We start from the raw sequence: 12,277 nt of genomic DNA, 5'->3' as shown, positions 1-12,277 counted from the left end.
CAGAAGAGCTCTGAAAAACTGTCGTGAGAAGATGGAAGGGCGAAAAGAAAACACATTGTTCAAGCAAAGCTCGGCCGACGGCGGACCAAAAATCCCTAAGAATAAGCTACCAAGTAAATTATGGAAAGTGGAACAACTATTCTTACCTTTGTGTTGTAAACTACGCCGATCCCACGAGAATCGGACGCCCACGAAAACAAAATAGAAAAGCATACAAAACGCTGAATAAAATCCGATGATCGGGAACGCTTTAATTCTCACGAGTGACCGACTTTTACACGAAAAGCTTGACATCAAATTCACAAACACCAGCATATTCTCGAAATTCAAACCCTAAAATTAACATTAGTGTGGAACCAACACTTCTAAATAGTACATTTCAGAGGCATACAACCATCAGAACCGGATGAAGGCAAAAAAGAACCATAGAAAAATACAATGAAGAACCATCTCAGCCGCCGAAGCCATAGAGGGTCCTGCCCTGACGCTTGAGGGCGTAGACGACATCCATGGCGGTCACCGTCTTCCGACGGGCATGCTCGGTGTAGGTGACGGCATCGCGGATGACGTTTTCGAGGAAGATCTTCAGAACGCCCCTGGTCTCCTCGTAGATGAGACCACTGATGCGCTTGACGCCTCCCCTGCGGGCAAGCCTCCGGATGGCCGGCTTCGTAATGCCCTGAATGTTATCCCGAAGGACCTTCCTGTGACGCTTCGCGCCTCCCTTTCCGAGACCCTTTCCTCCCTTGCCTCTCCCTGACATTTTCCCGGAATCGGCTCTTCCTTTCTCCTCTTTATCTGGATTTGGTGGGAAAATAGATCAATCCAGCTAATCGCTGATGCGGACAATGGGATTGGGAGCGAGGGAAGAGCCAATTTATAGATAAGTGCTTTTTCGAATTTTCAACTATTTTGCGCGCTTGAAGCGGGAAACGGCATGCGGAGATGGCGGGCGGACGGAGGCTGAGGGTCGATCCGTGTCGACGCCCATCTATCGTTCTCGACCGTCCATCTCCGAAATCTGGACGGCTGTCGCCACGCATTGGCGCTTGGCGGAGATTCTGGTGCGATTAGAGTAGACTCTGTGTTTTTTGAGAGAGAGCCGTTTCACAATTTGCCTTGCTGCTTAAAATGGATCGGGTTATGGATCAGGGTCGGATTCGGGGAGAACTAAACACCTGAGGTGTGAGACTTGGATCCGATTATCACCAGTCGATAAAAGAGAATATCTGTCTAATTATTTAGAATCACTGGCTCGTACATGAGGACCCATACAGTAAAACTATGTATGGACTAAATCACTGTTTTTATTTTTGTTTTTATTTTAACGTTCATATCAAACACTTTAGGTTTGTTGTCTCTTGGTGTCAATGAATTTTTCAGTCATTGTTCATAGACTCCAAAACTTGAATGATGACTCTAGATAGCCAAAGTTATCCAACTCATTCATGAGGATCATCCAATCCATGACAATTGACGGTCGAGAGAAAAGTGTATGAATTAAATCACATTTTCTTATTGTTTTCTCTCAACCGTCCATCACAATGAATTAGGTTGCTCAAAATTGATGTCTCGTGGTGTTCATTAGTTTGAAACTTATTGTTCATAGTTCTCACATATATGAGAATTGAATGATGACTCAATAACGAGTATTGTTCAATATATGATGTAGGGCTGCACACCAAGCCGGAACAGCCTAAGCATGACTAGAACTCAGTTGTCTAAACTCCACTAATTTATAAACAAGTTGAGCTCAAATTCAAATATATGCTTGAAATGTTAAATGAGTCAAGTTCAAGTTGTAAGAATTCAACTTGTTTAAACTCGTCTCAGCTCGACTGCACAACAAATGTTAAATTATAATGAGAAAATAGTTAATCAAGCTAAACGGCTTAACAAGTTAAAAGAAAATAAATATTTTTAGCACAAACAAGTTAAACGAGTTGACTTCGAGATTGACATTGCATTGTTGAGTCGAGCTTGAGGTTGTTCCATCGAGCTCATTTTATCGAGTTTGGTTTGAGTTTGAGTCAAGTTCGAGCTTGAACCTTTTGAGTCGAGTCGAGCTCGAGCTAGCCCAATTCAAGTTATACTTGGCTCATGTGCAGCCTTCCTTAAGATGATGATGGATGATTGAGAGAAAAAAAAAATGGTGTGAACTAAATCACATTTTTCTCTAAACTGACAATCATAATGACTGGACAAACTAAGTTTGGTGTCTAATACTTTTAGAGTGACAGTTCAGGGACTCATATATATGGACAATTGAATAATAATGACTATGGATTGCCCAACCCACTCATAAGAACCATCCATTTTTTTTATGATGAAGGGTTGAAAACAAAAAAAACAAAAAGGAAGATGTGTAAACGAAATCACTTTTTTCCTATTGTTTTTCTTTCAACTATATATCATGATGGATAGGATGATTTAGGTTTGGTGTTTCCTTGTATCCTAGACTAAAAAATTTAAAAGTTCCGTCACTGAAAGGGTCATAAGTTGATGTTAAAGCCACTGTAAACTTTCATTGCACCAAAACCGGTTGTTAAGTATATATAATAACTAATTTTTAGTGACAAAATTTTAAATTTCAGCTATCCAACAACATCACGCACAATTGAACTAATCCAGCAGCATTGGCCATCGTTAGCATTGAAAATTTTTAAAAATTTTCAGTTCGTTTGGTGATGTATATGACCTTTAATTACGAACTCTTTTGACTTTTATGCTCGCGTTTTCCTTTTCGCAACACATCTTGAATATTGAACTTTAGATTTATACTGCATGGCATTCTTCTCTTTGAGTCGTAGACGTTCATCAACCATAGTTAGTGAACACACCATAGTGTTAATTACAGTTAACCAAGCCGAAAACTACCCGTTTGTCGAACATCATTTTAGAAGCATTGGATAGGTACTCTTTGGAGCGTGTTTGGGGGGATCAGAGAGTGGCAATGTGATTATATCTTGCAGGTTTCATTCTAACAATTCAAACTGCACTAACGTGATTCCCATGGTTCATATAACTTACAAATCCACTCTTATATCACTCTATTCGGATTAGTTATGAGATTTTGTTAATCCATAAAATTTCAAGAATCAAAAGATTTGGGCCATCGTATTTTCAATCTAATATAAAATATTATTTTTATTTACAAGTAAAAAAGCCATCCAAGAATGTAAAACTATAGAGATCACATTTGTAGAACAAAACTTGGAAATTTGATCCTCAATGTGTAATCCAGCATATCTTATGCAATTAAGCTGTGCACACTCTGTTCTCTAACCAAAGTAGGTTCTGTGTATGCCTGCACATACACACTCACATGCACAAGAGAAGGAGCATGCATGAATCAATATACATGAGCACAAAGACATACACATACATAAACATGCATTCTCATATATTGAAGAGAAGGAAAATGAATAATCAATTATTCCATATACCAAAATTGCAAACACAGTTTACCAAGATATGGTGGTAAATCCATGATATACGAAGGAATATTGCATCTCTCCAAAAAAATTAACTTCCAGCGCCATCGCACTCCCAAAAACTCTGAACTATATGGGACAAATTCAGCCATCACTTCCTTGGGACTGAGAGTCGCAGCCTGAAATCTTCTTCCATGAGCGGAAGGCCTTCACGCAGTACAATCTTGGGCTCCCAACCTAGCAAGGTTGTTGCCTTTGTGATGTCAGGCTTTCTTTGACGAGGATCATCTGGAGTGTTCTCCACAATCTTCAACGGCACCGACGGACTAATAAGCTGTAAAAGTTGTGTCAAAATTTAGACCAAGGCATGTATTTCTTAAGCAAGATTCAGAAAACAGATAAGATCATAATATAACTTGCAGAAGAAAGAAGTCCAAACTGTGGTAACAAAAATCGACAGGCAGCTTCTGCTTTTTCTCTCAGAGACCAGAAAAGTAGCTCATGAGAGCAGGAAATCAATAGTTAATTACAACAGTGTAGGTGAACCAACCTCCTTCACAGTTTCAGCAAGCTCCAGCATGGTGAACTCACCTAAACAAAGCAACAAACATTAAGGCATACACAAAAAAGAGAAGGCTCCTACTGCACACCAACTCAAGGAAATGTTGAAAAAGGTTTCCTTAAATAGTGGCACTAACAGCCACATGATGCATCCCATAGCTAAATTAAGTCTGCAACATGGTGGTACCGCAGAGTGCAAGTCAGGCTTATTAGACTACTTCAATGAGATACAACATTCAGTCGAGAGAGAGAGCTGCCTCAATTTTAAAATGCCGATGGTGAATCCAAAATATTCAATCTTAAACATCATGATGACAGTCCTCATAATACATCTTTCTAGAAAGAAATATAAAAGAAAAGGAGATGATACCATCCATGCAAATAAAATGCACACTAGAATTACCAGGATTCCCAAGGTTGATAGGTCCAGTATGTTCTCCTTCCATGAGTCGAATAAGCCCATCAACCTTTATTGAAAGTAAGAAAGAGAAAGAGAAATTGTAGCTGTTGACTGCTGACCAAATTAATAATTCAATGTTATTGTTTTCAAAAGAATATTATGAGTAAGAAAAGAAATATCTACCATGTCTGACACATAACAAAAGCTTCGTGTCTGTGTTCCAGGAGATTGAACGGTTAATGGCTCACCCCTGTCATAGATGCACAGTAAAAGCAAATTGTTAATGTAGTGTTCCAGTTACAGTTACAGTCAAGATTGTGATGTTGTTTCAACTTTCAAGACATTTTAACTCTCTTTCTGCTTCTCATTATCTCATGTTCTGCCTTGGTCTTATGTGATAAGAATATTTTAAAGCACAAACACCAGGGACCATTTCCCGACTTATTTATCACAACCAAAACGGCCCACTGTCAAATTTCTCTCTCACAAAGGCAAACTTGAATGTTAAACAGAGAGGACAGCAAATCCTCTTCACAAAATTGTCAAATTTGACGGTGGCACAGAGCTGACGGGACACAGGGTAAGAAGATTGTTAACAAAAGCTTCTATATTAACTTGCAGCTAGCTTCCCTTTTCAACATAACAAGTACCTCAAAAGAAATATTCCAATTTACCTGAGTGCTTGTGCAATAAAATTGCTAACAACACGTCCGTCATCAATGTTCATCCGTGGGCCATAGGTGTTGAAAATTCTAGCAATACGAATTTCTGAAGACAAGGTGTAAATTTTAATTTCATAAGGGCAACTAATGATACTTTTATGACATGCCAGATTTGAATCTATATGCGATACCAATGCCATGTTGCCTATGATAGTCAAACATCAGAGTCTCAGCAACACGTTTTCCCTCATCATAGCAGCTTCTAACACCTGAAACACAAAAACCAATTGTCAGTCTACTCAATGCTCTTATCTTCCACTCAAGGGCATTGTGAAAAATATCATCAAATCTAAGAGCAGGAGGAATCTCATGTGGCGTCAGGTACATTATCAGAAAGTGGCACTAGGTGGGAGTTTCAAGCAAGTTGCAGTATGGCACTACATGCACTCCACAAGTGAAAGCTTCAAAAAAGTTCCAAATTGTGTTATGGACAAATTATTCAATATGTCTTTAGACTGAGCCTTTCTTAGTTGTACTCAAAAGGATGATAGGAGAAAAAAGAACGCTTACAAGTTTCCTGACACGTCTAAACAAGCTAATCAGCTCCCAAGGGTAGGCTCTACACAAGCAATTTCATGGTCCATTCAAACCAAAGAAACCAATGATTACCATCCACACCAATGAAAAGCAAATATCTCCAGAAGTACTGGAGTCCCTGAACAGTTTAAATGTGTTTAGCCTTAGATTCCACCTACCAATTGGGTTGACATTGCCCCAATATTCTTCCTTTTGAGGATGCTCAAGAGGATCACCATATACTTCTGAAGTTGATGTTAGCAAAATCCTAAAAAAATTGAAGAAAAACTTTCAGGGGCTAGTTATTTTGGAATGGCAAATATTTTACGAATATATAGAACAGAGAGAGAGAGAGAGAGAGAGAGAGAGAGAGAAAGTAACCTTGCACCAACCCGCTTGGCAAGTCCTAACATATTCAGTGTGCCAATCACATTTGTCTTTATGGTCTGTTAAAGAGCATAATATACAATTAGATTGCAAACATGCCATTGAGCTGATACATGGACAGAACATCATAATGCATTTTAGAATGCCAAATGAAACAAATAATATCTCATTTGGCATTATCAATGACATACCCACAAATACATTAGTCATCAGTAGACAAATTTTTGAGTGTTACACAGGTTGCTGAAAAAAAGCACCTATGTTAGAAATTCAAGCTCCCACATACTGACCCAATTATTGCCTGAAATTTATACGAAGTCGTATCTTTTTCAACTGATAGAGAATTTGATTTCTTGACCGTAAGACTAATTTAAGAAATCATTCATGCTAAGACAACGCATATAAACATGTACACAGATAAATAGACATGGACCCTGTCACATTAGTCATCCATGAAAAAACATTTTCCAATAGACAATTTACATGTTAAACCAACCATGTAAAAAATAACAGAAAAGGTAAATGATGTGATACTTGCCTTCACAGGGTTGTATTTGTAAAAAATTGGAGAGGCTGGGCAAGCAAGATGGTAAATTTGATCAACTTCTACCAACAAAGGTTCTGTTACATCTGCAACAAAACAGCTAAACATTAAGAATAAAAATAACATTCCATTAGCAAATTTAAACATAAACTTTACAAACATAATTTTCTGTAGATAAACAAGGAAAAGTGACTTTTTAGAGGAACATAGTCTCGTCTTCCTTTTTATTTCCAATTTTTAGACATCAGCATCCAATTATGAGTTCATTTTGGCTTTCTATAACATGCACAATAAATAACAAAGAAAATTGCAAAATTTGACATTGAGTGAAAAGAATGGTAGCCCTGAAAATGCACACAGTACAATCCCATATTTTGCACAAAACAATATTTGAAATCTCTTAGCTTAAGTTATGAAGAATGAAAAATGAACTCTACTTTCTCTTGGAAGAGGGAAGAAGGGAAACCCGTGCTTCAGGAGATGAATTTGAGTAAAAAAAAATCTTGAAAGTGAAAAATCTTCAAGCACGTGAAAAACACAAAAAGAAATGAAACAAGGCTGATCACTGCACATAGCAAGTCAGGAAGAACGGGAAAGACCATGTCGAATAAGCTCAAAATTTGGATGGCCAATCCATTTTCTGAGGTTGTCCTTTGAGCCAGTGAAAAAATTATCAGCAACAATCACCTGAGTATAACAAGGCAACAAGCACATTAAGCTTTCATGTGTTAAAGCATCCGGACAAAAACTAGTTGCAAAAATGATCAGAACAGAAAATATTTTAACCTTGGAGACACTGTTGGGAACTGAACAACCAGAACATTTGAAAGGTGTGAATAGTATACCGCAGTAAAAGGTAAATGATAAACCCAAGCTACGCATTAACCTATTAGAATTACTCGGAATGACACAAGAAGACCAGTATATCCAAAAGGAAACAATAACTTACTTCATTGTTATCATTTTCCATAAGTTTGTCCACCAAATGTGAACCGATAAATCCAGCTCCACCAGTCACCAATATCCGCAATTTTGGCTGTCATTGTCGATATCATAAGAAACGAAACAAAGTTGAGAAGAAAATTTAAGCACAGACCAATTTTTCATTTTTATAAATATTAGCGATCACAACCGATCTTGATAAATAAGCGCTTAAACTGAAATCACATTAAACACGATCATCAACAAAAATTCCCAGCATTTTATGCAGAAAATTCTAAAAAAAAAAAAAAACTCAAATGGACAATTAAGATGCAACAACTTCTTCCCTAAATGGAGATATAAACTTCAACATTCTGCATCAACAAGAGCATTTGAATTTCAAACTAACCTGCATATGTAACTCACACAATAGATTGCTAACAGATTATACCTGGCAAAATTTGGAACTACGCAGCGGCGACGGCATCGGAGGCGGCTTTGGAGATGTTTGATGCGACGCATGGTTATTTGCACCATTGGAACTGGCCATCGCTAAAAGTCTGAAGAAACAAGAGACAAAGATATTGAAGTTAAAAATCACTGAGAAATGATTGTTCAGAAAAAGGAAACCAAGTGGATTCAAGCACCAGCGCATCAACTAAAGAAATCAGAATACACATAAAAGATGGACATTAAACGTGCTCTCCAGATTCAAATCCGGCGCGACTACATCGAATTTAAGCCCCAATTTGCATTATGAAAACTTAGCCTCTCCACGGAAATAACCAACGGTGGAAAACGGACAGTGTAACAGTTCAAGCCCAAACTCCATCGAAGAAACCACGTCAAATATCTTCCAGTAAATCGGAACGAATTAAAGATAATCAGTTTCTAACGAAACCGAACTCCAATAAACCCAACAAATCAAAAAAGAAAACTATTCTTCAACCAACCGAGACAACCAAAGCAAGAAATCCGAAACTCTAAATTCATTGAAAACGTTTAATCAACGGATCCAAAAACCAGTGAAATCGATCAAATTCTCGAACATACCAACACGAATGAAAGAACCAAAGCGAACCCAAATCGAGAGCTGAAGCTTCACGAAATTCGAGCACACTGAGGAGAAACTAAATACCAATACAAAGCAGAAAAGTCTGCCAACTAAAGCAGAGCCCAATATCTTTGGATTCAAGCAAGAGGAACGTAACTAACAAACGAAAGCAACGAATCACCACTATTCACCAACCAGCTTTTATAGCCATTGCTTTGCTTCAAAAAAAATCCACCGAATTCAAACCCCAAAATCTCGTGAAAGTCTCCACGACGATCAGAATTATGCTTATCTTGGTAGGCACTTGTTTCAATAAAACTCATTAATTAAATCATTTTGTGCTTTTCCTTTTACACCGCGACGATTAAGTGTTTTTACATATGAAACGGACACTAAACTTTCTCCATCTCGCTTTCCAATGGTCACAAATAAAAAAAAATCATAAATGCACTTAATTTTTTCACATAATAAAAGACACTCGTCAATTTAGACATTGAGTTAATCACTGGACAGGCTAATTTTTTCCCGTTGCTTAAACAGGTAATCACCAACTGAAAAATTGTGTTAATCAAATAAAGCTTACAATAATACCATATTATGAGCTATTAATAGCTCCTTACCTATACCTCATAATAATAATAGTAATAATAATAATAGTAATAATAATAATATGTTAAGCTGCATCTAAAGTCGTCAACATTTTTGTTAGCATTGAAATTAGTTGGTTTTTTTTTTTGTGTTAGATACTTCTATTATATCTCCACAAAAGGCTTAAACGGGATCTGGATGTTTATGATCTATGCCATTATGTTACTCTTCGGCGATGGTCATATCCCAATGAGTGTATATTGAGTGCTTTTTTTTTTTTTCCCCAAGAGTAACTTTTCTTTATTTTTTAAGGTAAACACTCCTCCGGTGAGTGGTGGCGGAGTGAGTAGCAAGAAGTGCATGAACCTTGTGGCTGTTGTGAGTGGTGTCCATGTTGCTTCTGAAGAAAAAGGGAAGCAATGGAGAAAGGACTCCTCAAGTTTGGAAATTTTCACTTGCATACTGATTTGTTGCTATAATTCTGAAAACAACCTCATGTTTTCGGTTACCTTGATACAGGCCTCACATCGCTGCATGATCTTAACCCTTATATAAATAAACTGTTTATATGAAACAATGTTATATCGACGTTCCTTATAGTTTTTGAAAACCCATTAATATTTTACATTCAGAATAATTATAATTGTCCGGCCTCTTTTTGTTAAGGTAAATTTATAGAACACTCACAAAATGTTTCATTTGGCCAAACAATCCTCATGACTATTTGACATATGGAAATGGAATAATTTTTAATTGTTTCATTAATCGTCCTAAACTTTAAAACATATTTATAGGACACTTTTTAATGAGTTTCATGAATCTGCCTTAAGCTTTGGTTTATATTCATGAATTAGTTACATATTGTTTTGTTTGCTAAACGGACCCTAAGAGCTCATGCAACAGTAACACATCATTATTCTTCCATTAATCTATCACTGAAAAATAGAGCAGATTCATGAAACACTTGTAATAGTATTCTATGAATTTACCTCATTAAGGTGGATTCATTCGACAGTAACAAAACGTTAATATTGTCAAACAGCCTCTTAAATATTTGTTGTTGCGGAATCCATAACACCAATTGTTAATAGATTTCACAATTCATAATAAGGAAGAAAGGGAGAGACAACAAACATATAGTACCAACAAATAAATAAATAAACTTAAACGTCTGCTGCGTAAATTAAGGGCAATTTTAACTTTCCATAACAAATGCCAACGTGACATTTCGAAGCTTTATATTATAATCTGAAGACAGTAATGTTCACGCAATATCGACTGAAAAACACTTACTTTTGTTTCGCGAAGAAAAAGCCATTTTTTAAAATAAATGAATACCTTTCATTTAATAACTCACCCATTGCAAAGATAAGATGTTGTTTCTAACTTTCAATTACTACCAAACAGGAGTCTCAAGATAAACTTTTTCCTAGAAAATGTATTTTAAAGTTTTTCACTTTCCACAAGCATTTATTTCCCCTGAAATGAAGCCGACCACTACCTCTTCTTTCAAAGATTGTGGGCTTTTTACCGGAATGAAGACGTGATAAGATGGTATTGAAGTTGGTCTTGTTTGACTGGTGTTCTAAGAGCAAGTCCATTCGAGAAAATTCACTTTCATGAGACTCATTATTGTAATTAAAGCTAAAAGGTTGGACCCTCTCATAAGAACTTGAAACACCCTTAGAAGAAGGCCAGAATGACGGAAGGTCAATTTGAACGTTATGCCATTTTACCTATAAGGTCAGGAATGTTATGCCCTTTTACAAACAACTTGCTGCGTGAATGACTGGGTGGTTCCTATTTAATGCCTTTTTTTTATATATATATTTTGACAATGTTCAAAACTCAGAAATTTCCTTTATTACTACTCAAATTTTGGATATATTATTGAAAGAAGCACCAATAAAATATATATATATATATATATATATATATATATTCTTGCACTAAATGTGGGGAGCAAATCTAGAACAGCTTCACATATGTATTGAACTGGAAGCCCTGGCACCTTGGGAAACTATTGGCCACTAGGAGACAATTTCACACGAAGTGCTCCATTTGTCCCCCAAACAAAGTCAAAATCTTGGTCCTTTAAAATGCATCGTTTAAAGAGGATATCCTCACTCAGCAGGTGGCCTTCTTAATGTCAAATGTCATGTAAAACTCCCAAAGCACCCGCTAAGTTTTGTTTGCACTTTGCACTGCACTGCATCTTGGTGGGTGTTTCTCCTTTTGAGGTCACCTACCTCATCTGCCCTCCTCCTTTTTATGGGAGCATCATATATCGTATTATAATGATAAATTGTTTTCATTTGATAGATAAATGTTCTCCATTGAGATATCAATAATGTACTTTGCAAGCAGATCCACGATTTTTTTTTTTCCTTTTTGGGGAGAGGGTTGCTTTACGATTTTTTTTTTTCAAAATTTTTAAAGGCTTTCTGAAAAGTTTTTGCAGGAACCTGTTATATTATCAAACTTCTAAAGAAGCCAAATTTTAATTTCTTTTGGCTGCTGGATTTGAAAGCAACATTGATGATCACAGCATATTTCTGTGAACATAAGCATGGTCTTCTTGATACATGTATTTTACGAGAAGAACCAGATCTGTTTTTCTAATAAGCAGATTTAGAAACAGAGCGGTCCTGTGTCAACATCTGGTCCATTTCATCCCAAAACCTATTCTTGTTGCACATGGCACGTCTCTTGCTAATGATGCTAGACCATTTGTTTGGTATTGGCTTTCCACTAATAATCCACATCCAACACTGTGACGGGTAAGGTGCCTTTCTTTTATCATAATCTTATAAACATGTTTAGAGCCAACAAAAGACGAGTTGTTAATAGAAAATTAATTAGCGGAATATTCCTCTAATAAAAGACAAATTAATAATGGAAAAAGTATCATTTACAGTTCAAAACAAGTTGCAACTATTTTCCAAGTGTCAAAATCTATGGGTATACAAATTCCTTAGCATGAAGCTAGAGAAGAATATTGCTTGGGGGTATATTATTCCTTTCTGAGAAAGAATATTCTCACTCTAGCAAACGGGGAATGGCCACTCATTGTTGAGGTTTAAATAACCGAAGAGATGGAACCATAAAATGGAATTGTTTGCCATCAATACCTAACCTGATCCATGGCCT

At 36.7% G+C, this 12,277-nt stretch overlaps 2 protein-coding genes across 4 annotated transcripts; both read right to left on the bottom strand.

The window, feature by feature from the left end:
- Positions 1 to 316: 316 nt before the first annotated feature.
- LOC116254904 (histone H4) lies at positions 317 to 864 on the bottom strand. The gene has a single exon (XM_031630546.2). It carries the CDS (start codon positions 761 to 763, stop codon positions 452 to 454), a length of 312 nt encoding a protein of 103 aa, XP_031486406.1. The 5' UTR covers positions 764 to 864; the 3' UTR covers positions 317 to 451.
- A 2,518-nt stretch (positions 865 to 3,382) lies between these two features.
- LOC116254561 (UDP-glucuronic acid decarboxylase 5) lies at positions 3,383 to 8,874 on the bottom strand. 3 transcript variants are annotated; one of them, XM_031630021.2, is made up of 13 exons: positions 8,735 to 8,874; positions 7,937 to 8,045; positions 7,514 to 7,600; positions 7,164 to 7,251; positions 6,559 to 6,650; positions 6,015 to 6,079; positions 5,813 to 5,901; positions 5,249 to 5,326; positions 5,070 to 5,163; positions 4,579 to 4,645; positions 4,399 to 4,462; positions 3,985 to 4,025; positions 3,383 to 3,768 (listed from the first exon to the last, which is right to left on the bottom strand). In XM_031630021.2, exons 2-13 carry the CDS (start codon positions 8,033 to 8,035, stop codon positions 3,586 to 3,588), a joined length of 1,047 nt encoding a protein of 348 aa, XP_031485881.1. In that variant the 5' UTR covers positions 8,036 to 8,045; positions 8,735 to 8,874; the 3' UTR covers positions 3,383 to 3,585. The 3 variants fall into 3 exon arrangements, with proteins under 3 accessions (XP_031485881.1, XP_031485882.1, XP_031485880.1); XM_031630022.2 differs by having other exon boundaries at positions 8,697 to 8,838; XM_031630020.1 differs by lacking the exon at positions 8,735 to 8,874 and adding an exon at positions 8,539 to 8,690.
- Between the last annotated feature and the right edge of the window lie 3,403 nt (positions 8,875 to 12,277).

This window comes from Nymphaea colorata, chromosome 5 (genome assembly GCF_008831285.2).
Source record: "Nymphaea colorata isolate Beijing-Zhang1983 chromosome 5, ASM883128v2, whole genome shotgun sequence".
Lineage (NCBI taxonomy): Eukaryota > Viridiplantae > Streptophyta > Magnoliopsida > Nymphaeales > Nymphaeaceae > Nymphaea > Nymphaea colorata.
Note: the sequence above shows the minus strand (reverse complement) of the source record. Positions and strands in the feature narration are given on the sequence as shown.

Bases quoted from the DNA above. Each gene is read 5' to 3' on its own strand.
- LOC116254561 (XM_031630021.2), bottom strand. From the start codon at position 8,035: ATGGCCAGTTCCAATGGTGCAAATAACCATGCGTCGCATCAAACATCT. The intron at 7,252-7,513 runs GTAAGTTATTGT...TGTTATACTCAG, and splicing joins TGGAAAATGATAACAATGAA to GTGATTGTTGCTGATAATTT. The intron at 4,026-4,398 runs GTAATTCTAGTG...TGCTTTGTTTAG, and splicing joins TATCAACCTTGGGAATCCTG to GTGAGTTCACCATGCTGGAG.
- LOC116254904 (XM_031630546.2), bottom strand. From the start codon at position 763: ATGTCAGGGAGAGGCAAGGGAGGAAAGGGTCTCGGAAAGGGAGGCGCG.